The sequence below is a fragment of the Coturnix japonica genome, chromosome 8 (assembly GCF_054131305.1).
Source record: "Coturnix japonica strain WE chromosome 8, WE-NBRP24, whole genome shotgun sequence".
NCBI lineage: Eukaryota > Metazoa > Chordata > Aves > Galliformes > Phasianidae > Coturnix > Coturnix japonica.
In genome coordinates this window covers 19,261,472-19,287,096 of record NC_140670.1, presented here as the reverse complement: position 1 = coordinate 19,287,096, position 25,625 = coordinate 19,261,472, and the positions used below count along the sequence as shown (strand labels likewise).

Below are 25,625 nucleotides of genomic sequence, written 5' to 3'. Positions count from 1 at the left end.
TCTGGTAACAATTATTTAATATAGTTGTATTCTGGTATACATGTCCTAATGTAATGAGTATGACAATTAGTGTATATTAGGTATTCACTATAAAATTTGAGTCATATGTAAAGTGGAAATATGGCATGAAGATTAAACATGCAGTGTTCTGCAAGGTGCTTACATAGTGCATTCATAGAATCCCAGAATGGCTTGGGTTGGAAGAGGCTTTATAGATCATCTAGATGCAACTGCCCTGCTGACTGTGAGGAAAAGAGGAAATTATGTTGATAACAGTGTTACATATTATCTGTTTACAGCTGTTGTCTTCACAACTTAAGCTCTTTAATAATCGGGATGATTTGTATCTCTACTGCAGGGTTTTCCTAAGCAGCTAATGATTAGGGAAAGGTGAATTGTATAGAAGGTGCTGTCTTCATCATATCAAAATCAGTACCATTGCTTCATTATACTGCACTAGATTGTTGCAATTGCTTATTTTCAGGAAAATAAATAAATAAAAATCCAAAACATCTCCACCTCTTTCTTTTAGGGTTACTATGAAATGCTCATTGTGAGCAATAATGAATGAACAGTCACTTTTTATCAGCAAATTAAGATAAATTGCTATTTAAACATTAAGTTCCTATTATCAATATTCTGCTCTAACTTCAGGCAGGGAATGATGCCTTTTCTATTTCTATGTATTTTTTTATTTTTATTTTTTTAAAAAACAAAGTGGAAAATGCCTCTTTATAGAACAAAGTTATTTTGTTTCATGAAATCATGTTCCATAGCCTGACCTAAAAGTCTATTAAACAATTCAGTCATGAAAACTCTGAGAATTTCCTGGCCCCTAAGTACTATCCAAAATAATCTTATAATTATTCATGTGACCCTATGAACCCCACAGCTGAAGTACAAGCAAACAAATAGGCATGGATTCAATGTCTACAAAATCAGAAAATGAGAACTGGACTTCCTGTGCTAAGGAAAATGCTTTAGGTTGCTCTTCTGTGAGCTGTATGCCATGGTTACAGATACGTACATTTTACAGCTGTAGCAATACAACTGTGGGCCTTTTTGTATTAATTTTGTATCAGTTATAACTGGGTTTAAATGAAAGTTCTGTGGCTCTTCTCATTCATGTGATGCTTACATTTCTGGTGGATTGTAAGTCTAACTTGAATACTGTTGCTGCTGGATTTGGAAAGATCTGTCTTCCAATATAAATGCACATTGTACGTTACAATAAAATCCCAGCATCAGTGTTTCTTTGATACAAATAGCAGTAGCGATTGTATGAACTTGAAGATGGTAAATGTAATTTACCTTAATATTTAAGCCATTTAATTATTAGTCAGTAAGGGAAAGAAATTGGTATGTGTGTTTATGCCTTTCTAGTAACGGCATAATTAATTTTTGAAGAGGTTTTAAACACTGTGTCTCCATACATTGAGGAACTGAGGAACTTCTCAAGGATTTTGAGTGCAGTTGCTTTTTAGCTTCCATAGCCATATAGTTATATATGGCCATATACTAGACATTGCTCATATTTACTTTGAATTTGAGATCTTTTTAAGAAATCCTAAGTGATTCATTTTGTCTTTTGGATGCAATATCATACATACATTACAATAAAAACTGAATAAGCTGATGCTGTGAACTTTAACCCCTATTTGTTTTGACTTTTAATATCAAGGTCACAGAAATGTCATAGGCTGCTTTCTGCATCAATTAGGTAGGTATACATATTATTTAAAAACTGCAGTTAAAGCCAGATTTTTGCAGAAATAGTTCTAGCTGCCTTTGGCAAACAGGTAAACTTTCAGAGAGAAAAACTGTCTTCAGCAGCCATCAGTTTTAGGTTTTCCATGTCCTTTTTTGCATTAAGATGGTATTTCTGATAGATCTGTCTGATTTCTCTTTACTGTGGGTTAGCCCTCAAACTTACTGCTGCGTTGGGGTTTGGAAACATGCAACCAAGCTCAGCTTCTGAAGTAGATGAAACACGTGTGTAAGTGCAGTTATTTTTAAGTGCATAAGCTCTGTGGAAGCCCGCACTGAAATGGGAAGATTACTTTTAGTTAGGTGCAAACACTCATGAATTTCTTCCTGTGTCTGATGTGGTCTTTTGTTGTTTATTTGGTTTTATTTGAAAGGGAATCTAGACTCACTGTCATACATACAGAATGGTTACTGAAAAACAGTCATGGGAGATGGGCTGCTCAGCTGTCTTGGTGAGTCAAAGGGTGGGTTCCTCTGCACCAAACGCTCACCATTCATCTGACTTCAGTGTGCCTATCATGCTGTCAGTGCATGGGGAATGAAAAGGATGCAAATGATGTTTTTCTGATTTAAATAATGTAATTAGTTCAGTAATTTATGTCTGCTTTTAAAAAAGCAAGCTGTTGAGGGTTTATTAAATACATCTTCAGCGGTTTCTGTTAGTGTTCCTTCTTGTTTTTCTTCTGTGTTTTTGAAACTCAGAGATCCCATTTTAACAGGCACATCCCATTATAGTTTGGTGTTTCGAAGATGTACAGTGAGAGGTGGAATTAACAATGGAAGTTTCTTTCTTGAGCTGAAATTATTAAATCGTGGCACATTGAATATTCAGACATCTAAGTGATTTTACTATGAGTGATGCCAGCTGTCTTTCTGACAAGTTTTAATCCTAGTTACTGTCTATTTTAGATAATGTACTTAGCTACTGTAAAATTCTCTACTGGAAAGTTAACCTCTGAGTGTTTTTCTTCTTTTCAATAGTCTTTATAGAAAATATAAGTATTCTATTTGGATGGAATATATTTGGCTTTAATCAGTAATCGTATCAAAAGTCATTATTATGATATATGGAAGGTAGTATTATTTTGGAGCAAAAAATACATGCAGCACTCATGTTTTTGTGCTAAAATCTCAGTGGACAGTTTGGAAAGAATTTCTGGTCTGTGTGGTAAATCACATCAGACTGGTAAAACTTTCCAGTAAAAAAAGAGGGGTGTATTACCTTCATAGTTACTTTTAACATAAAGGTGAAATACCAATGGTGTTTAAATACAGTGTATTTAATTTAGTTAGCTACTAAGGCAGCAGGTTGTTTGTATACCTTGTATTTTGTTAATATAAGCTTGGAGGAACTAAATAAGCACTCACTTAAAGAAGAAAAAGAGAATAATGGCTGCAAGAAGAATTAAAGAGTGGAAAAGCTAACAAGTTTAACTCAGAAAATTAATTTGAGAAGTAGAAGAAGAGAAGAATTAAGATTCAGGCTGAAGAAGCTAATGAAAGAATTAAGCAATTAAATAATAGCTATCAAGAAAGATATATTTTTACGTATGCATGTGTCAACAGAAATATAAAGAAATATAAAGGCAATCAGAAACTGGTACTTCTAGCCTTTTCTGGTAAAGGTTAGAGAAATCTGTCTTGCTGATAAAGATGTTTCATGTTGCTGAACTGTGAGGCTGTGGTTTGTTTGGTGTCATCCTTGCAGATCCTCCATCAAATTGAGCTTTGAAGTGCTTATGAGCAATCTTTTGAATGTCATTTAATTGATGTGTGTTTTGTCAGCCTCTACTTTACGTCTGAAGCTGACTGTTCTGATGAGTAGTACCTGCCATGATAAAAAACAAACACTATTTTACTGCTCCTTCTGTGTAGGTCTGAGGATTCAGGAGTGGGGCTTCCTGGGAGTGGAGATTTCTGTATCACACTGTTTTTGTTTTCATCCAGATCTTGTTTTTATTCTGTGATCTTTGTATTTGTTCCATATTAATGTATTGTGGGTAAAAGTACTGAAAACCACTGAAGTTATTTCTTGAAGATCATCAAAGTTTATACTCTGCAAGGTAACAGCTGCCCACGAGAAGATAATTTACCTTTAACGTTTATGCCATTATTCTTAAGGAGATCATTCTAAGACCATTCTTCCTTTGGTAATGACTTTTTGAACAATTAGTAGTATTGTCTTAATGAATTCCAGTATTACTAACAGTATCCAAGGTTTATCAAAAATGAAAATGACAGCTTGTTAGAAATTTGGTCCAGGATGTATTGATTTAAGTAAAACCAGTTCTCAAACATACTTGGGTTAAAACTGAGCCATTTTCTTGTGATCAAGAATGAAAATATTTCACTACTACGGCACTGATGATATACAAGAACCTAAAGGGGATGGCTGATGCAGTTTCTAATAAATGCTATGTTCAAGGTTTGCCTTTTCAAGACACTTTGTTAAAGTCATTTCTGCTCCTTGCAATGATCTCATCCTTGACAGGATGCAATTCATAAGAAATATTGGCTGGTGAGGCAATGCACATTCAGTAATGGCAATTGAAGCTGCAGAAAGTTCACAGAACATCAGTTAATGAATATTAAATATTTGAGCACGTCTGTGCTTGTTCACTGTTGGAAACCTTCCAGCTGCCATCAGCACTGCTCCCTGCATTACCAGGATGAACTCATCTCTTTCCATATGTGTCATCTGCTCTTCTGTGCTGCACTGCCTGGATGCAGCTTACTGTGTAAAATTTAATACACAGCAAAATTGCTGCTGAGTAAGTGAGTGTTATTGCTCAGTGGCATGGTACTGTATCCTTTGCTCTCACCTGAAGGTCCACAACTTCTTAGTCACTGAAAAGAGAAATAATCTGAAAGGCTTTAGAGAACCAACATTACAAGGGTGTGCACATGACAGTTGCTGGGCTGGTGAACAAAGGGAATGGGCCACTGCAGTGTTTCATCTAAATTGTTAGAACTGGGAGCTCATATGGAAAAGCAAAAGAAGGCTTCCCTGCCTCTTTAACACTTGTCAGTGTCGGAAAAACAGGATTCTGTCCTTTGCCATGAGTGAATTAGAACTTGCTGTGAGCATGCTGGAGCAAGCATTGATTCCTGTGATGGAGATGTGTCTGAAGGCTGTTATTCCTCTCCTGTGACATTTTCTTTCTTGCCTTCAGAGGAATAAAGGGACTGCTACAGGCACTTCTGCCCACACCCGCTGTGTCAGCCATACATGTGCTGTCTGGAGAGGGTATTTCTCTTTTGGCTCAGTAGATCTATCCCAGTATTTCTATTTTTCTCTGTTCCTGGTTTTCTTCTTTTTACTCTCCCAGACAAATATGAACAACATGTATGAGCTATACCACTCTGCACATGCCTGAGCCATCCTATGGAGAGCAATGCATTTATCAAATGCTGGGCAATATAGTTGTGTTACTGACTGCTGTGTGTATTAGACATTTTCTCTTATTCCCCTCCCCCCCCCCCCCCCGCCTTGTGGGTGAGATGACAGTATTCCCAGCATGTTATGAGGTGCATTTCAGACTGTACCATTGCACTGTATTCTAGGCATTTTTTCAAACACAAAACAGCATTTCAGCAGTCCAGAGATATTTTAAGGATTTTTTCCATTACGAAAATTAGCATCTCAGCAGTCAAGATACTCTGTTTAGGCACCATGTGAAAAAGCATAGAGATAGCAAGATATGAGAAAATTAAGATATAGAGAACATGGTTAACCCGTTATGTTCTGAACAGTCATTGCACAAGCACATGTATTTCCTTGAAGGGTGAAATTCAAATGCATCTCCAAAACTGTTGAATATGAAGAACTGTCATGATATGTAACGCTCTTAAAATCATTTGAAAAACAATTCTGAGATGGTTGTTAATAGTTTAAGAATGTTGCCTGCAAGCCAGAAACGGATGGACTGTGAAATTCTGGGATAAGATTTGTGGGAATTTTTGCACTTGATCCCAACTCGCACAACTGTAATTGCTCCCACAGGGCTTTTCTGCATTTACACCTAGGGAGAAACCCTGCAACAATGTGTCATAAGGAATGGGAAATCAGAGCAGCTTGGGATAGTTAGTGGATCTCATACAACAGTGGTAAGCTGTATAATTTACTGAAGCTCCTGGATGACCTTTTTGTCATCATCCAAATAATCTTGAATAGTAAGTTAAAAGTAGAATTTAGTTGATTATAGTTTTTATCTTCTGCCTTATCTGTCTTGTATGATACCAGAGCTGTGTGAGATGTGTACCCAAAAATGTGGTCTGCTCTTCTGATGAATGCTTATTTGGTCACAAGCCATAGAAGCTGAGTGCCAGCAAGAAGGTACTGCGTAAGCAATCTGAATGTTTAACTTTCACTCTAAACACTGAAAAATTCCTTAATTAAAGAAAAAAGCACACAGCTTAAATTTGTTCAGTTCCTCAAAAGAGTTTCTGATAGCATCCCATGGTGGCTGATATGAATGAGATCAATGAGTATACTGTCTTCATTGTTCACAGCATCATCTTTGTCAAACACATTAACACTCTTCAGCTCTGAATTAGCTGCATAACTGGGATATGGGGGCACTGCATGTATTTTTGGGAATATGAGTACATGATAGAGAGAAATACAGATAGATACACTCTTCTGAACAAAACAGATGTAGCAGAAAATGCATTAAGTATATTTTTTCATCTTTGGTTATTTAATCAAAAATTGTTGCAGCAGATTCATCTTTTAGACAGTCTACTAATAACAGGTTTCCTTCTTTGTGCAAGTCTGAAAAGCTTGCATACTAAAGCTGTAGCACCTTTGTTTTTCTCCCACGAAAGTCAGATGGGGATGGTGAGTCTTTTGATGTTTCCCAGCGCAGATCGTTGGCAGTGATGCAGGTTTTAACTCTGTGTCTCCAGCTGTTACTTTCTTTACGTTTAAATTATAATATTGTAGCTGGAATCCTTTGACATGTCTGTATTGGCACAGAAGTTTTGTACTTCTACGTATAAAACAGGTACATGGTGTAAAATTGCCCAAATTATAAACTCAACAATTTGTTCACTGAAAAAAATGTTTGCATCTATATACAGTTTTGCCAAAGACAGGACCTTTTGCAGGGGAAATTTATAATGAAGTTATTTATAGATGTTCATTCATTTCTATTTGCATGTGCAATATTTGCTTTTAGATGTCTTTCATCTACATTTTCTTATAAACTAAATATAATGAATTTTGCAATTTTATTTGGTGACTTTAACAGTAAGAATGGAAAATATGATAAAACATTTTTGTCTGGTAACTTTTAAGATTTTTTATTTATTTTAATATTTATTTATTTTTGCTCTTGTCACTGCAGACATCTGTCCACACCAAATCTGAGTCTTTGCAGTTTTCTTAACCAAATCTTATTGTGAATTTCTCTGCAGAAATGCCATTAGGTGAGCACAGGGAAGAAATTGATGAAGGAAGCATAGTAACTAGATTCTTTCTTACCTGATGCAGTAAGGATGAGCAAGTCAGTAGGCCTACCCAGAAATGGGAGCTCTTGTGAACGCAGTACTGAGAAAGGAGTAATTAGTCTTGAGTTAGCTTAGGTCAGAGAGCTGCAGCACTTTTCCAGAGCAGGCCTACAGAGTGCTAACCTTGTGTCTTTGTACCTGGGTTTTACCCAAACACTATAATTGTAAATGAAACATAGAGAATTGATTGTATAAAATGGTGTGACTCATTTCTAGTTGTGCATAGCAGAAAGAACATTTTTGAGAGAATGGAAAACAATGTCAGTGATGATTCTGTATTGGCTTAGAAGTCTGCATGAGTTGGCATGACCTGACTTTAAATCCCAAATCAGTGGCAGACCTTTCTTTCATTAAATTGGTCTGATTTTCAGTGTTTCTTCAGCTCTGACAACTGTCAGTTCAATCACTTGTGAAAATCAAGTTATTGATGACTTAGCACTGCACTGTATGGAAAGTAACCAAGTGAACAAGGTAGATCATGGGATACATATTAAAGTAATTTTGTTCAATATGGCTTTTGTAGCTGAAAGAAATGTTCCTCGGGCTATGGCCTCAGTCTTTTTTAGACAGAATAATGTTGAGTGGTATATTGAGGTTAATGGGGTGAACACTTTTGCAGGTAAGAATGTCAGGAAAAGTAATTTATTAATGGAAATTTCATTAGGTAATTTCCTAATTAAAATAAAAGCATATTTCAAAAGGTGATGATCGTGAGAAAGAGCAGTGATCTTGTGGGTATAGTCATAACCTGAATGAGGTAAGTGTTGGAAAACCTAAGATTCTTCAGAAAATGATCAGGACATCAGCATTGCCCTTTTTGAGTATTATTAAATAGATGCTCCAGAGTCTGGTGTTGACATGCAATTTTGAAAGGCATAAAACTGAAGTATCGACCAAGTGCTTTAATGCTGCTTTCTCTTTGATATCCTGAGAAAATTCTCATTCTAGTTATCATATATATATTTTTTTCCTTTCAGCCACTCTCCCCTCAACCCACTTTAACTTTGTGTTCTTTTCTTTCTGACCCAAATGCTTTTTTTCACAGCAGATTGCTATCTCCTGTAGAGTCCTGCTTTTGTAGAATAAATGTATACAAAAGCTTATTGGATTATCCTTGGACATGGACTCATTTTCTTCTGAAAGCCCTTCCATTCCAAAATGGAAAAATCCCTGTCAGAATTCATTCATTTTGATGATTTTTATTCTAGGAACAGAAGAAATTTTAAAAGAGCAGCTGTTCCTATGTTAATAATTATGTTTAGGGTCTCCTGTTCATAGCAATTACTTTTGTGAGCTTCTACATTCAGTATTTCCAGTACAGCCATATAAATGGGGGAATGTTTGTGGTACTTTTCTGCTACTTTTATGTAGTAAACCTACAGCAATATGAGGAGAAAAGGAGGTGACAATTTGCAATTGCAGTGATGATTATTCAGAAGAAAAGACTATAAGAGAACAAAATGTCAAGGCTGGCATTAAGTTCCTTGGTTTTATTCTTATTTTTGAAAAATATCTTAATAAAACATCTGCTCTCACTGTAAAGAAATTTTATTGCCTGAAGGTTATCAATAAGTTAACTTGCAGATACCATTTTAAATTACTAGAAGCAAAACTGAGTTTTCTTAAAGTGAAGTTCTGATGATTTATTAGCTACATTATTAATATCTGAAAGATCTATGCTGTTTCCATTTATTTTCCAAATATGGACTTGTTTGTAAGCCAAAGAGATGGAGCTCTGCCTGAATTTAATTCTTATTTTAAAGCTGGTTTTCCCTTTTGAGTTGGAAGGCATGTTCTTCTTCTGTATTCTTGTGGAAAATTTCATGTGGCAAGTAGTTTTTGTGTGCTTTTTACTTACCGCTAAAATCTCTTTTTAAGCTTTACAAACAGAAGAAAGTAAACATTTATCAAAGCCACAATATGCTTTCATTGGAATACTGCTATAGCAGTATTACCTGCTGTAGCACATTTTAACAAGTAGTGTGTAACATTAAGAGAGAAGAAGAAGTGTTAGCACATATTGCTTTTATTTTTGAAATAAATCTTGAGATGTTATGTTGCATATAGATGCTGTCACTTACGTATTTGGTCATGCAAGTGGTACAGAGAAGAAAGTTAATCCTAAACTCCTTCCTGTAATTAAGTCAGTGCTTTACTTTGCAGTATCTAAAAGTGTGTTTTTTAAATAAAATAAACTTGAAGTATGTTTAATTCTACAGCACTTTTAGATTCAGACTCTATCTTCAGTTGCTTGTGCGTTACAGCTTGACATATAAAGTATGTGAGGTACAGTGGTATCAGGCTGCAGATGGCTTTGAAATCTTTAATTTGATACAGAAGGCACAGAACGTTGTTTTTGAGGAGTGGCTGCCAGTTTAATGCTGAATTTTACTCTTTTTTATTCACGTGCATTGTTAATTAAGGTAATCATTCTTCAGTAGAGAAAATGAGTTATACAGGTCAGTATAACTGTATCTGTCAGGGTGAGCCCTAAGCCCTGGTTTAAAATCAACTTTGTCTCCCATCCAAAATTATGCTTCCCCATTGTCTGGTGCAATCTCACTGAAGGATGGTTTTCTTTATCAGCTACCCAAGGATAAATGCATAGGATGCATTAGAATAGTTCAGTCAGAAGGGACATTCAGTGATCATCCAGTTCAACTGCCTGACCACTTCTGGGCTAACCAAAAGTTGTAGCAAGTTAGTGAGGACTTTTTCCAAATGCCACTGAATGTGTGCCTGTTCTGATGGGTTTTGTTCAATTGATGGCAGATAAGTATATTCTAAGTCTAATTTATTATTATTATTATTTTGTAACCTTGTCTGTTTGTAGCAGAAGTTTTGCATGCAGAGCTCTGACTTGCAAAACAGACACTATTTGAAAATGTTACATGAAGCGCGGAGTCTTTGGAGACAGCTAGTGCCCTGAAGTCTACTTTTATACAATAGAGATTAACACCATTATTCTATGTGTAATCTCTCCAGCAAAACACTGTCGCCTATTTCTGTCAACAAATGGTTTCTTTGCTTTGGCAGCTAAAAGAAATTTCAGTTGTGTAGGCAACAAAACATGCCTTTATAAGTTGCAGAACCCAATTTTTAAAATATTTTGGGAGGTAACTGTTGTTTTGAAAACTTAAATTATTTTCATTAACTAAATATTTTTTTAAACAACCTAAAAAGAATAATTTTGTCTACTATGTGTGACATGCTCATGATCTGTGTATAGTGCAAGTCCAGCAGCGCACCTTGTGGAAAGCTGTGTCAAATGGCCATGCCACAGCTCCCTGCAGACACTCACCATTTACAGGGTCGTTAAGAGTGGGCTTGCTTTCTGAATAAAAGTGAAGGTGTATGATGTTCTTTCTGAGAGTCAAAAAGTTCCCAAAATATGCTATATTTCCAGTGTAACTGAGTTATATAAGTCATAGGCACCATTCAAAATGTATGTTCTAATTTTTGTTAATAAATATCATTTATCTTTTTGAAATAATTCATTTACATCAGTAGTTAATAAATTTTGAATACAAGTTACCATTGTCCCAAGAAGTTGCTAATAAAGAAGATTAAAGCCAAGATGAGACATGTACTTTATGGCAATGTATTTGATTTCTTGTTTTATGGTGTAAAAAACCCAAGAACTTCCCAACTTGTTAATCTAGTAGTGTTTTGTAGAGGGCCCTTGTGAGAGGTGGCCAGTTGACCCTGCACCAAATGATAGGGACATGCAAATGTATGATATAAGTGCATACATGCTGATCTGTGTGCTGGGGGCTGCTCATCCTTTTTTGTGCAGGGCTTGGGTCTATCTCCCTGCGAGCATGGGTGCTGCTGACATGCAGCATGCCCATGCTGTGCAAGCAGTGTCAGCATTTGACCAAGCACGTGTATGCTTGCAGCATAGAACTGGATGTGCTTCCTACCATGTCAGTGGTTATCTGGATTTTCTTTATATGAGGGCAAGAGTAGCAAAAAGTGGCCATGAATCACAAGAAGCAGTCATTGTACTTTGTACTTCCTTTGCACATCTGAGGAGTAAAGACACAAAAAGCATATATTTTGATTTCCTACATTAATAAAAAATTGCTTGTGAAGGTAACTGACTTAGACTAAACCAATTTATTTAATAACACTGACATAATGTAGGATGTCAGTTATATGCGTATATGCTGTCTGGGGGGAAAAAAATGGAAAATTGTCTTGGCATCTGTCAAAGTAAGAGAGATAATGACTCTTTCCTATGCTAGTTTTCTAGTTTAGTAGTTTTCACTATGCAATTTGCAATTACAAATCACAGAAGTTGAAACAAATTATTAGTGTTAATAAGTCAACATAAAAGAATGCAAAGAATAAAGTCTCTCCTTGCATACTAAATGAAAATATTTCTTCCAGATTCTTGCTTTGATCATTAGACTCTTAAATAAGCAAACATTACTTAGTTGCTAAGCCACAGACTGAAGTTCATTAGTGTGTTAGCACAAATATTGGAAAAAGAGTACTAAACCAATATTAGATAGAGGACCTGTGCGTAGGCTGGAAATAATGCAATGAACATGACACCAGAACATTTTGAATGATTGCTCACAGTGATTAAAACCATTTCTGTTTACAAAAACCCGCCCTACTCGGCAAGAAAAAGTGCAACCCCTGAGTGGATCTGTTTTTCTGCTACTGTTATCTTTAAGTAAGGCTTTGATGAAAATACGGGGTACTTAATAACCTTATAAATACTTTTGTGTATGCTCTTTATTTTAAATATTGGCCAGATGTACTGCTCTTTTTGTCTATTCATGATCCTTAAAAATAGTTTTCAGTAATGTTAACTGTAGATTTTAAGCCAAAATTCCATCTTATTTAAATAGCCTGTGTAGAAAACCAATTCAGAGTCTCTGTAAGTCAGTTCAAGGTTCGTAGATACTTTAGGTTTAATGTATAAATGTAGCATTTAACATAGCACCTTCTTGTAGAGGCTGTTGATCTTTAAATCAAATCATGCTAGTTTGGATTTTTTTTTTTTTAAATATTTAGATTATTGTTATAAGCAAATGGACTAACTTTATCCTTTTTCATTTCTCACAGATTCTCAATACTGTGAGAGAAGAAGAAGCAGAAGATATCTTTGAATATTTTCCTCAACTACTGAGAAAATTTCCAGCCTTAGATACAGCCTGTATATGCAAAGGTGATGGTTTATGTGTAAAGCCATGTGCAACAGGTGCTTTCTGTCAGTATCGTGCCACTTCACAGAGGACTGCACTCTCTAACTACATAACTGGTGCTTTACTAGAAGCAACTACATCATTAGGAGCAAGAAGTGGTCTTCTAAATATCTTTGGAGGATCAGCTGGAAGAACAATGCTTAAAGGTAATAAAGATTTACCATTTGAACCTTGTCCATTTTAAGTGCAGGGAGTATTGCAAAATACTGTATAATATTCTGTGATTTATATATTCATGTGATATCAACAGGTAAAAAGATTTCCATTTTCTCAAAGATCGTTATTTGCAATTCATTGTCATAATAACTAGCATTATTAGTTTAATAGAGTAAAAATGCCTTCAAAACAGAAAAGATTATTACAGAACAAACATGCTTTTTTTATATATATATTTTTTGTAACATTCTTGTCTGCATCCAAAGATAATGCTGAAGCCATTTTTGTTAGGGTTCTCCTTTCTATATTTCTTAGTTAAGTGGAGCTCCTGTTCATGATGTGGTTTGGTTTAGGACTTCAGAAAGGAGTATACTATGCTCAGTTCATTTTGTTGTCATTATGCACCCAGTTGCCAGCAGAGAACTGTCTGATAAGTATTTATATTTTGTTACTAATTTACTGTTGATCTTCTCCTGGATTCCTCATAATTGGGGTATTTTCTATGTGGATAATACCTACTGATGATGGATGCTGCATATTAATGTTGCATGCTGATGATCTTAGTGTGGAGTAACGTTACCGTTCTGTCATTTAGTGTGATAAGCTTATGAAGTTAAACTAGAAAAAATGCATGCTTGGTGTGAATTAATTATATTACAATAGGATTTTTGTACAGAACAGTAACTGCCTTTTAAATTAATTTGTAATTAATGCTAATGTGTGGCCCGTTCTAGTTTTAAATAGTATCTCTTCTAAGATAAATCATATGAGAGGGAGTGGTAGAAAGACAGGCACAGATGACAACTGAGTAAATTTCAGCAGTATGTGGAGCCACATGACTAGGCTTTACATATCCTCTGAGAAACAGAGACGTGTATAATGCAATGTCCTATTTTGATAGGGTTTTTCATTTTCCTTCTTTTTTTTTTCTTTTCTTTTTGTTCTGGGGACAGGGAGATGATTGCTCTGGAAAAATAAACATGCACATTCCCATGACAAGGTTGAAAGAACTGAGCTGTGTACTTGGTGGTCTAATATGATCAACCTTTTTCCTACTGAGTGGGAAAAGGGAGCACAGGGGTTTGATGTCCCAGACCAATTTGAGAGTCTAAGGATGCTTAATTCTTAGATTGCAGATATATTCCTCCCAGGGGTCATGCTGCCACAGCTATGCATGCTACCACATGCATGACCCAGGGGTCATGCTGCCACACAACTCACCTGGTGACTGTCACCCCAGGCCTGAGGCAACAGTTTTCAGAGCCTGAGGTATTACCTGCACATGTGCTTTGTGTACCAGGAGACTTTGCACTGGTTTTGGTATCTCTGCAGTGCCTGTATTATTGGTGTGTGCTTGTGTTGATGTTCTGAGCTCAAGCAATTGAGATCTTGAGGGAGAAAGCCGAGGTCTGGAACTTGATTTGCAATTCCTGAGGAAGTTTGTGTGGAGAGGAGAGGTTAGATTTGATTTACTGCAGTGGATAGCTGTGGCTTTTGGGTATTGAGATTTTCTGAATGTGGAAGATTTGTTTTAAGGTACGTCACGGTGATATAACTGGGAAACCACAAAGATACTTGTAACAGAATCTTTAAAAGCATTTATAGAATGTTCCTTGGCACATATAGGCATCAGCATCAGCAAGGAGCCCAACAGTGTTGTCAAGTTAGAGTTGTGTTTGTTATTCGTGGCCTTTCAAGAAAGACAGTTGTCCTATACGTGCAGATTCTTGAAAGCATTATTCTGTCCAACACCCTCTCTTACTCCTGGATTTAACCTCAGGTTTAGATGAGATTAGTTTCAGTTGATAACAGCTTTGTTGCCAAACGCAGTATGGGATTTACTGTAAATGCAGCATGTCATCTGACCACTCTGTTGAAAAGTAAATAATTGTATTGGTCCTGGTGTGGTTTAATAGTGAAGGTATGTCCTTCAGCTGGTGGTTGACTGCTCTCCAGAAACGGTTCAAACTTGTGCATTCATCACCTTGCTTTCTCAGACAAGCTTGGCAGTACATCTAACTTATTTGTCACGTGTTGCAGAGAGAGCAGGAAGATGAAATAAGTATCTGCTTTGGCAGTCAGAGGTTGTAGTGCCCAGGAAGTCATTTCAGTGTAGTGCACTGCCCTGAATTACAAACAGCAACAGAAAATAGCATTGTATCTTTTTAGCTTGTATTTCTTCATGTCGATTGGCCTGTTGAAGAAAGGAGGGAAGACTGCTCTCATCTTGTTTTTACTGTTTTGATCAGAAATAGCAGATGTTTCTTGTAACTGTGATTAACAAGCTATGACGAGAAAGGACAGATTTTCAAGTATTGTGTGAGAGCATAGAGAGTTTTAGAGTTCTTCCTTTAAACTTGTACTTGAGAAATTTAGGAAGATGCCATGCTACAATCAAAGCTCCAAGCATGAGGTTCCAGATAGAAGTGCAGCAAAGCACTGATTTGTTTCTTTCAGAAAGACAAATTACAGACGTGTCTGGTCTGTGCAGCATAGAGCAACATAGAGACACTTGACCTCTTGCTGACTCACTGTGACCCAAACCAAAGTGCTCTCATGATGCAGGGAAATACCCTGCAGTAATTCATCTGAGAACACTATAAGCAGCTGCAGCTAATTGTCTTCCAAAATGTTAACTTTTCTGGTGTTGGCAGCAGATGAGATAGTGATAGTTTGAGCATCATGGCACTATGCCTTACTGTCGAGAGGTTGGCATCCATATTAATGATTTGTACTAAGTAGAAGAGACCATTACCAAGTGAAAATTTAAACAGCGATAGCACTGTCCTAGGTGGAAATATAATGTGTTATGAAAAGGGTTCTATACATCATTTTAGTATCTCTGGAAGTAATTAATGATGTCACATAGGCATAAATACAAATTGCTGGACAATCTAGTTACTGTTCTGCCTCTCAGAAATTTGAACTCTTAGAGATGTAGAATACTAGAATTGCTTGAGCTGGAACAGGCCCTTAAAAGGTCGTCTAGTCCAACTCCCCTGTGGTGAACAGGGACACCTGCAACTCAGTCATGTTGCTCAAAGCCCCATCCAGCCTGACCTTGAATGTCTCCTCTTAAGCCTTCTCTTCTTGCTTTTTTCTGTAAACACTGCAATACTTAAAGTTGTTGCAATTAAATGCTGAATGAAGTGATTAATGATTATGAAGTAATTAAAATGTTTTTGTGGTGAATCCAATTTGATAGCTGTTTTACCTTGGAAAAACTAGTTACGTGAAGGTGCTTGCCATGTTTTACTTCACTTCCAGCATTAGACAGTGACAAATACTCTTCTATACTGGAGTAAAATCCTACATATCTGAGGCTCTGAACAGATAGAAAGTGGCAATTCTAGGGTCAGACTTCATCACCCCTCTTTTCTCCTGGGCTCTTATCTGTAGAAACTGATTTCACTTCAAAAAAATCCTGGAAGAAAAGAACAGAGGAAAACTCATCTTGCACTGCTATTGTCAAGTGCTTCATCTTGTCAAATTATTTCCTGGATTTGAGATCTCTAAATTGCCCTTGTTATTTGTATGTGTATAATGTACTTCAGCTCAATGGGTTTGTAGGACTTTAGCAAAATGTCTACCAGTTACATAAGCAGAATTCTTTCGTGTTAAAAATATGCTGTGATTAATATTGTAGTTTCTCATGCCTGTATATATTCTCTTGCATTTCATTTAAACGTATGATTCCTAGGTAATTCTAATCTTACTTTTTAAGGTACTTAGGACCGGAAGAGCTGCATATGTCTTACCCAAAAATTACTAGTGACAAATGATTTAGAAGAAAAATGTGTTTTAGTAATGTATTTGGATTTGGTTTAAATTATTTATCTTTCCAGTACAAAAAAAAAAAAGAGTAGTCTTCAGTTTACTGGCTTTCTAAGACTTGTGCTTTTATAATTAAATATAATTCTTTCCGTTCCAAAGTGGAAGGAGGTTGGACAAGCTCTTTTTCCTGGGCTGGGAATATTGTTTGCTGTATTCTTTTGGAAGATCTGTTCTTGTGCTATCTGAGTAACATGAAAGGCTAGAAGAAGTAGGAAGTAGCAGATGTGTGACTATACTGAAAGGAAAAGTTGAGAGATCTGCTATGTGGATGTAATCCATGCAGGTATTTCATTGAGAAAAATTACCTATTGAGAAAAAGTTTCCATCTAGCCCTTTGAGTTAGGAGTTTTATTCCACTTGGTAGCATCAGGTATAGAACCTGGCTGCTTTGGTTATTTATAACCAAAGGAGCAAAAAACTGTTCTCCTCTCTTACCTAGTCATGGAAGCCCTCACAGTAGCACAAGCAGTCCTTGTATAGATCTCTAGGTTGTAGTTGCTGCTTTCAACAGAGGTGAGTGGAAACTCTCACTGAAGGTACTCTAAACTCTTCCCTTTCTCTGTACAATAAGAACAACTCTAGCTGGTTCTGATCACCAGTACACCAATACAGGGGAGAAGGAAGTTTTTTTTCTGTTAAGAAAGACATAAACTATTTAGAGATCACCTCTCAGGTCTGTAACTTTAGTTCAGTCTGAAAGCAGTAGAACGCTAATGCCCATGGGATGAACAGTGGGTGGACTCTCGAGTTCCACACGCAGACTTCCAATCGTGCCAGACCTCCAAACCAGAACTCCAAGTCACGTGAATCTGGGAATGAGAGTCTTTAAGAAGGGGTGTAGGGCCTGCTCTGTAGCAGAGCAGCGGGGCTGGAAGTGCTGCTCTCAGCTGGCTCCCTGCTGAGGGGCTGCAGCTCAGGTCCTGCTGGCCCAGGGGCATTCTGAGTGTGGGCTGCCGGGAACCACCAAGGTCTGCAGTTCCCACAGCTGGTCAGTGAAGTTCACATCCTTGTCAGTGTCTTTGTTACAACAGAGAACATAATTTTCACTTGCAACTACTGAAGACATTCCAGCTGCACTGTTTTAGTGTCTGTATGTAATTCAAAATTTCTGGTTAGTAAGAAATTTTGGGAATGTCTTTCAATACAGTTTGGATTGAAACCAGATTTCTCTCCCTAGAAAGGAAATCCTGCTTCTCAGCCTGTTCTATTTCATGCAAATTAATTGGTATAAAAGTTTATTTGTAGTTGTTTGAGCCAGAATTTTCACTGGAATCGGATTAGAGGATATAGTTGTTGTTGCAGTTCATGTGTTGTTGGCTTTTTTAAGATAAAATGGAAAGAGTGTTGTCGGGCTGTTTTCCCTCTTTTTTAATCATAAAGAAGGAACTAGCATATGTGAAAATGTTCTTTATTTATATCCATTACCTGTGTGCAGTCACTGTAGAAAAGAAAGTTGTGCCCTTTTTTTCCCTTTCCCTCCATTAGAGAATAACTTTGTATATACATTTTTTACTGCTCTTTTTGAGATTTCAGAGCAAGGTCACACAGAACTTGCATAGACAATTTTTGACCAAGATCAGAAGAAAACTGATTTGTTTATATGCAGGCAGGCTATATTGATCTTAAGAAAAGCGACTCTATTGGGTTTACATGGCAAGGTTTTGGTAATGGAGGGGGCACTATAGGCACAAAGAATTAAACTCTGCCAGCGCTGCTTTTCTCACACTTATGTCTGTCTTTCTGGGCCGAGCAAAATATATATTGCTGCAAGATGTAAAGCTATGTAATTGAGCCAGGCAGTATGTACATTAAAGAAGTTAACTAATGTAAGTAGCCTGAGTAAAAAAATAAATTTAAACTATTTTTGTGTGCATAATAGTTCCGTTAGAAAGAATAGATAACATACATATGGTGCTGGAAGGGCAAGTTTGTATGAATCTGGGTATCCTAGCTAATGCATAGAGCTAAACAGTTAGAAAACAACTGAATTTAGGATATTTTTTGTATAAATTTTAATTCCATTAATATTATTTGTCAGTTTGATGCACAGTGCTTTGAGTCTCCGCTTCCAACAGTACTTCTGTTGATAGACTAAAGCTGCTGTTCCCACCAGAAGAGAATTTAAATGTATAGCATGGGTCTGCCCCTGTTGTGAGAGCTGTGCTGTGAGGAAGGAGATGTGGTACATATTAATGTGTCTGTGGACGGGTGATGAGAAAAGATTGATAGGAAGGGCAGTGATTATAATTTTAAAATCACATTTTTAAAATGAAGAGCAGTTATTCTTCAGGGAAAAAAAAAGAAATGGGATTCTAAGTGCAGATAGTTAATCCCTAAACTACTTATTATTGTTTATTATTTTAAAAGTCTGAAGATTTGTTTGAATGGGCCTTGTAAAAGTAATTTCCATGGGAACTTTTGAAGTGTAGAATGGAACTTTTTGGTTTGTTTATGTTAGCGTGTCAATCAGAAGCGAAAAAAACCCCAAGGACCTCAAGCCTCAAGATGACTCAAGAGTCATCTGTAAAGATTCTGTTGAAGTCTTGTTTCTAGGAAACAAATCAGAAGAGAATCAACAATTGTACTATAATTCTTTTTTATTTATAACCAGACATGGGTTTTTTTGTTGTTGTTTTTGTTGTGCGTTTTTTGTTTGTTTTTTGGGTTTTTTTTGGTCAAATTCTAAGGTACATCATATAGTTTTCTTCTTAGGACCAAAATTATTCTGATTCTTTTCATTAGATTGTCAGATAGTTGCTGTTATAGTTAGTGGAATATTCTGTCATACTGACCCTATTGCTATTTAATTGGATGGTTACTTTTATAGGGAAATGGCATGAATAAAATTGATATTTACAAATAAAATCAATTGTGAATTCTTGCATTGTATCCCCACAATACACCTTATACTGTCATATTTGATATGAATTCTTCGGAAATCTAAGTACACTGCTTTTCAACCAGAAGTTGGAAATAATCCTAGACTGATGTTCTTCTAATTAAGAAAGAGTATGCTGTTGTTGTCAATGAGGAAACAGTGGTACACTGGCTGTATTCCCTGATAGTTCCTCCAGTAGAGGTTTTTCAGACAAGATATATATTAATTGTATAAACAAAGTGACTCTAAGTGTAATACTTGCATTCCAGATCTGCACAGATCACTCCCTCCAACTTCCTGGGGAAACAGAGAAAGGTTTCTAGTGGCGGTGTACTGATTTTCAACCTTGTGTACTCTAGCAAATTTCATGGCTAGTTTTTCACTGATGTAGTCCTGCTGCTTGTGAAAGTGATGTAAACTGCATGTAGACAAGGCTAAGGTCAGAATGAAGAAAAGTCATAAAAATTCAGGAGCCAGACATGGATGGCTGCTTGGATCAAGGCATAGTTTGGGTGCCCACGTAGCTTGCCAACATGAGGACAGCTTCCAAGTCTGCTGTCTTTTTTAAGTCCCACAATCTGTAATTTCTTTACAGTTAATTGCTCTTCTGGAAGCCTCAGGAAGGTTTTCTTCTTCTATGCCTCTCAAAGAAACTTCTCTGGATCCTTGCCGAAGTCATAGCCCTTTGTCCTGCTGCAGCCAGCGCTGCTGGTTTTATTGGAGGCTGCAGCACGGAGCACAGCAGAGCTGTGAAGGCAGGGCATTCACTAATAAAGAAATCCATGCCGCTGCTCTTGTAATGCTTCGTCTGAAGTTTCCTAAAACAAAACTAACTCAGTTTATTACTTTTGGCCTGTTTAAACAACACTGATATAAATATAACTTGTGCAAAAGTTTGGGTGTAGGCTCTTATTTCTTAATATACTTAAGGACAAAAATCCAGCAGAATTAAAATGGCTTTTGTTTATAACTCTACTGTCAAAATCAAATGCTTTTAGTCTTAGCAGGATGCACGCTACTCCTTAATTTGTAAACTTCCTTCCATTCGAGTCCCAGTGTTACAGCTTTTATCTGGGGAGGTGGGTAACCTGACCTTTCAGCAAGCGAGCCAAATGCATGTCTTCTTCATGGCTTACACAAGGCACGTCAGTTATGCATTTTGCCACAGTTTGTAGCTTTAAACTGAGCAGCTGTTGCCTGACTGTTAGTTTGGACAAGTGCAGCGCGCAGGCTTTGGACGGTGTTGGAAGTACCTGCTCTGCTGGCATTTTAGGAGGAATCTGAGATTCAATGGAGGACACTTTTGCTGGTAAGATTTACATTTCTCTGGCCTGTAGTTATATTTAGGTAGTTAAAACAAAATGATAGCTTTATTTTCAGAGTTAGAAGTGGACTAGGTGGACATTTTCTAATCTCATCTTGGATCTATAATGTCTACATTTAATAACAGGGCTTTAAGGACTCTTAGAACTATTGCTACATGGAAAACGAAGAAGGGATTTAATATAAACAATACGAAATAAAAATGCCTCTCAGTTTTAAGTGTGTATTTTATATTTCAGCTCGTTTGAAGTGGAGCATAATATCAGCATTTATAAGTAGTTTAGGTATACTTTGCATTTATGTGGTTCACATTGCAACTATTTCAATATCAAGTTATGTCGTGTGACATTTCTTGTTTTGTATTCTATAAAAGTGAGTGTCTTGCAAGAAGTGCTGAAGTAAAGAGGAATGTCAGATAATGAGATTTTTAAGAGCACTAGAAACAGGAAATGTATTTTTTTTTATTTTTTTTTTTACATTTCATGAATGGCTCAAGTTTTATATGTTAGTAACTTATTTTCTCATGTAAATCTACTCTTGATTACTCTTTTTCTTTTCCAACTTTTGCTCTTTAGTCTTCAATATACGAGTATATACATATACTGAGTGTACACATACCAGTAACCAGTCTGTTTTTTGTGAATTCTTAAGGTATATGTTCTTCTTTCTGAATGGAATGAAGGCATAGTAGCATATAGAAAAGACTTTTGCTGCTGATTGGCCATAAAGAAACACCTATATTCACATATATGAAGCTATTGTGTGTAGTTTGAATGAATGACAATCACATTTTACTCTGTATGAGGAATGTCTTACATGCTAACCCTCCTGTTTCCCTAAACTGACTGTGAGATAATGGCTATGACAGACATTCACCATCGAAAGAGATGGTATCTCGTTGTAACAGAATGATTGTGTTGGTTGTCAACACCTTTATTTTAACTTCACTGATTTAGAACGTGCAGGAAAAAAACATGCTCTTGAGCATTTTTTGGCTGATTTGTAATGTTTTGGTTTTGATTTGAAGTAGAATAATGCATGCATTTTCTAGAAAATAAGTCATTATGAGATTTTTTTTTTTTTTGCTAGCGCATAGTTTGTTTGGTTTTTGTTTAAGGGACTTCATAACATTTTCTAGTGTTTAAGCATGTTCTTTGGAAATAGTTATGTATAAAAATGCATTACTGCACATTTTAATAATTCTGAAAGAGGTAAATCACCAGTGATGTTTATCAAGAATGAATTGAAAATATTTTGCTTACAAAATGGCAAAGCAGTAATAAAAGAACTGGAAATATAATATGAAGCTAGAAGAATCTTAAAATGTTTATTGTGAATACTTTTAAGGGCTTTAAACAATTGTACAGCAGTTAAATATTTTTTATTTTATATCGCCATGGAGTGGGTACGACAGGTTTTATGCACTTACACAAGTTTCTTTATGAAACTGAGTGTTCAGATCTTCTAGAACAGGGATAGATCTGATGCTGTTACATTAGGTTCCCCCTGCCAGCCCCAATCACCTTTACAATCTCACTATTCTCTGCTGAAAAAAAGTCATCAAGAAATGTTTAGAATGGTCAGAAAAGAATGAATTTGCTTCAGTTCCTGATTATTTAATTTATTATTATTATTATTATTATAATCATTTGTGCTCAGCATAGGCATGTACTTAACCAAGGACAATGCAGTTAATATTTTATGAATTTACTTGTGGTGTCATACATTAAAGTACTATGAAATAATTTTGTTACTACTTAAATTTAATAATATTTTAAGAGAGAAAATGAGCACTAAAAATAACATTTTCATCTAGGTTTCAAATTGTTGTAATATCCTTTTCTGTTACTTCCATGATGTAGAAAAGATCATTTTTAAACACATAATTCTCTTCATAGGTAAAGGAATTGTAAATATAAGACTTACTAAAAACTGTCACGTACTCATTAATACAAAATTATGTCTTCAAATTCAATTTCTAAAAAAAAAAAAAAAAGAAAAAGAAAATCAATATTTGCATAGTATGAAAATTCATATTTATTTTAATGAGAACAAAATTGCTCTTGTTCTGTTACTTCTGAATGAAGAAATGGAAATTGCAGCCTCTTAATTGATGGTAAAAATGATCGGTATTATATTATTTCTCAATGACAAAATAAGTCTTGGAGTCATGAAGGTAAAAGGTTTCTGCTCCTGCTGTTACAAAAAAATCTCAGTCTTTGTCAGAGTGGCAGGACTGATGAAAAATGGCAAAAAGCCACTTGTTGATTACAGTGCCTCACAGACTCACAGTTGGTTAATAATGGCATATTTTGGTTACATGCTTTTTTTACTGGGGGGGCACAAAATAAGAAGCTGAAGAAAAGCCATGCACCTGTCTTCTCACAGTTGGTGACCAGCTTTGAACACTTTCCTCAAAGAACATGGGCCAAAGAAGGTGTGGATACCCCATCACTGGAATCACTCAAGGACAGGCAAGATGGGACTCTGGGCAGCCATTCAGTCATTGAATTGATTATGGCACATTATAAGAAAGGAGGGCTACAGGAACATGATAGGGAAAACAAGGCAATTCATAAATTTTAAAGCCTATAGAGATACCTCTAGCTATAGTCAAACGACCTTTATAAAATGTAATATGTTTTAACCCAGTAGCCTCTATTTTAAGCTCAGCAGTTGGTAGATAATAGTGTTCATGCAAAGCCTTCGGAGGAACACTTAGAACAAACCATCCACATGCACAGCTTTTTCCAGTGGTGATTGATGCTCACAGTCATAGGGATGTGACTTGTATCTCATTTGAGCTTGTCTGTCATCAAGTACCAACAGTTTATTCTTGTTGTGTTTTTTGCTGTTGAATTAAAGTTTTTAAAAACTGGTATGTTATCCCTGCTGGAAATGCTTATATTTATACTACAGTCAAAGCGCCTCTTGTTTTTCATTTAGTGTACTAAAGCTTTGCACTTCTGCTCTAAATCTTTCTGTTCTTACAGCTAAATCCTTCTGCTCTTACAGCTCAGCTCTAGAATAACTTTTAAGCTTTTCTGTGCATGCTCTGTCTGTTGCTCATGTCTTTAGAAAACAGAAAAGATACCGTGTTATTGGCATCATCAGTGGTTTGCCATCTCCTTTTTATTGCCGTCTGAAAAAAGAAAGAAAATGAGGGATTTTGGTTTTTGTTTCTTAGCGTTGTATTTAGTCTAACCCTCGGCTCAAAGCAAGACTGAGGCATTTTGTGAACAGTGTAGTTGATATGAAGTTTTCATGTTTGGCAAGGCTGGCAAACATATTTTCCAGTACAGTCTGCTCAAGGCTAGTGACAAAGACACAATTCATGAAATAAAACTTAAATAATCTTGTGACTGCTCAGCAGAGCTTTTGTGTAGTAGGTGGATAATCCCATGGAAAAAAATGAGAAAGGAATAAATAATCTCATACTGGTGACAACAGTATAATCTATATAATTATGCTCCGTTTGCTTGAACTTAATTTTGTATAGCCATATCCCTTCTAATCCAGCTTATACTATTTCTCAAGTAACACAAACTGAACAAACAAAAATCATGGCTGAATTAGAGCTCACTACTGAGTCTGTAAAAAAGCTTTCTTGGATAAGTAGCATTTGAATCTTCCATATATAATGTAGGAAGAAATAGGTGATACTGAGGAAAGCTATGCATGTTGAAATCTGTGTTTACAAAGTCAAGGTTTGTTTAATGCTTTGTGTAGTCTATTGTTTTCATTCTCAGCTTCCAGAAGTGTGTCGGCTCTGTTCTCTGCAGTTTGCTGTATTTCACTAATCCTTCTATGTCTTAAGCTTCTGAATCATCAGACATTTGAGTTCTAAGGCCAAATCAGGCAAGCTCATTCACTGTAATCCAAATGCATCCTGAGGAAAGAAACAAAATTTCAGTTTGACATCTCAGCAGTTCTTGTGATTGTACTGAGTGTTTTTCATTAAGCTACACTGAATTTTTGCTGTCTCAGGACTATAGATTCTTTCCTGGACTTCACAGTTTGTTAAACACACTGGCATTTCCATTGGGATAGATGCATACTTTAGAAGTAGTAGTCATCTTTAGAGGAAATTGGTCACATTTGCTCAGATCTGGGCCCATGCCAGATACTCTATGACTCTAGCAGGCAATTAATGATTCAGATGTGTTGTAACTGATTCTTCTAATGAATTTGCAGATCAACTTTTATCTACTTTTATGTAGCTCTATAAGTAATTCAGCTGTACAATTTAATTAAATTTAGTGGATCTGAATGTAGAGAGGCAATATCCAAAAGACTTAACTTGTGGTTCATGTGCCGGTCACTATTATGAGTGCATTATATGAATGAATGCATCTACTGAAATATGTTTGGAGCAGCTGAGAATCTTATGCATCTTTTGGTGATTGCTCTAATCTACATGGATCTGACTATTTAATTCAATTGAGATATTCTAAGTTCATTTACAGTTTAGGTATGTTTACTGTGTTGCTAATATATTTGCATTCCAGTACTTTTATGGGTAATTTTAAATGCTGTAGTTTGTTAATACCGCCATACCTTTCAATTACCGAAATTTATCTTTTCATACAGGATTAGAAAAAACTTCAGTATTTTCTGACAACTGTAATTTTAGGTCACCTCTCTGTATTCTATGGAAGTTTAAAGTTGCTCTTCCATTTGCTAATTTTTTAAAGAGCTTAAGACACTATATTAAATACAACATGTGCATGTTCAAACCAAATGCTGTTCTGAAATAAAATAACTAGAATTTCTCAGAATCTATTTTTTTTTATTTGGGAAAATATTTTTTATTTACTTGTTTACTTACTTTACTTAATGCTAATTAATTCTCCTGAGGAAGTATTTTAAATGTATGCTGAGGGCTTTAATTTTATGCAGAATACAAGTAATTTCACAAATAGAGAAATCATCTTGAC

General features: G+C 36.0%; 1 protein-coding gene across 6 annotated transcripts in view; it reads left to right on the top strand.

The window, feature by feature from the left end:
• PLCE1 (phospholipase C epsilon 1) overlaps positions 1 to 25,625 on the top strand; it is a 144,025-nt gene that overhangs the window by 51,155 nt on the left and 67,245 nt on the right. For 5 of the 6 annotated variants that reach the window (XM_015867102.3, XM_085555158.1, XM_032445620.2 and 2 more), the window contains one exon: positions 12,358 to 12,643. In XM_015867102.3, coding sequence (XP_015722588.2) covers positions 12,358 to 12,643 — 286 coding nt within the window. Of the gene's footprint in view, positions 1 to 12,357; positions 12,644 to 20,571; positions 20,675 to 25,625 lie in introns of those variants that run through there. The other variant, XM_085555159.1, reaches the window with a different exon arrangement.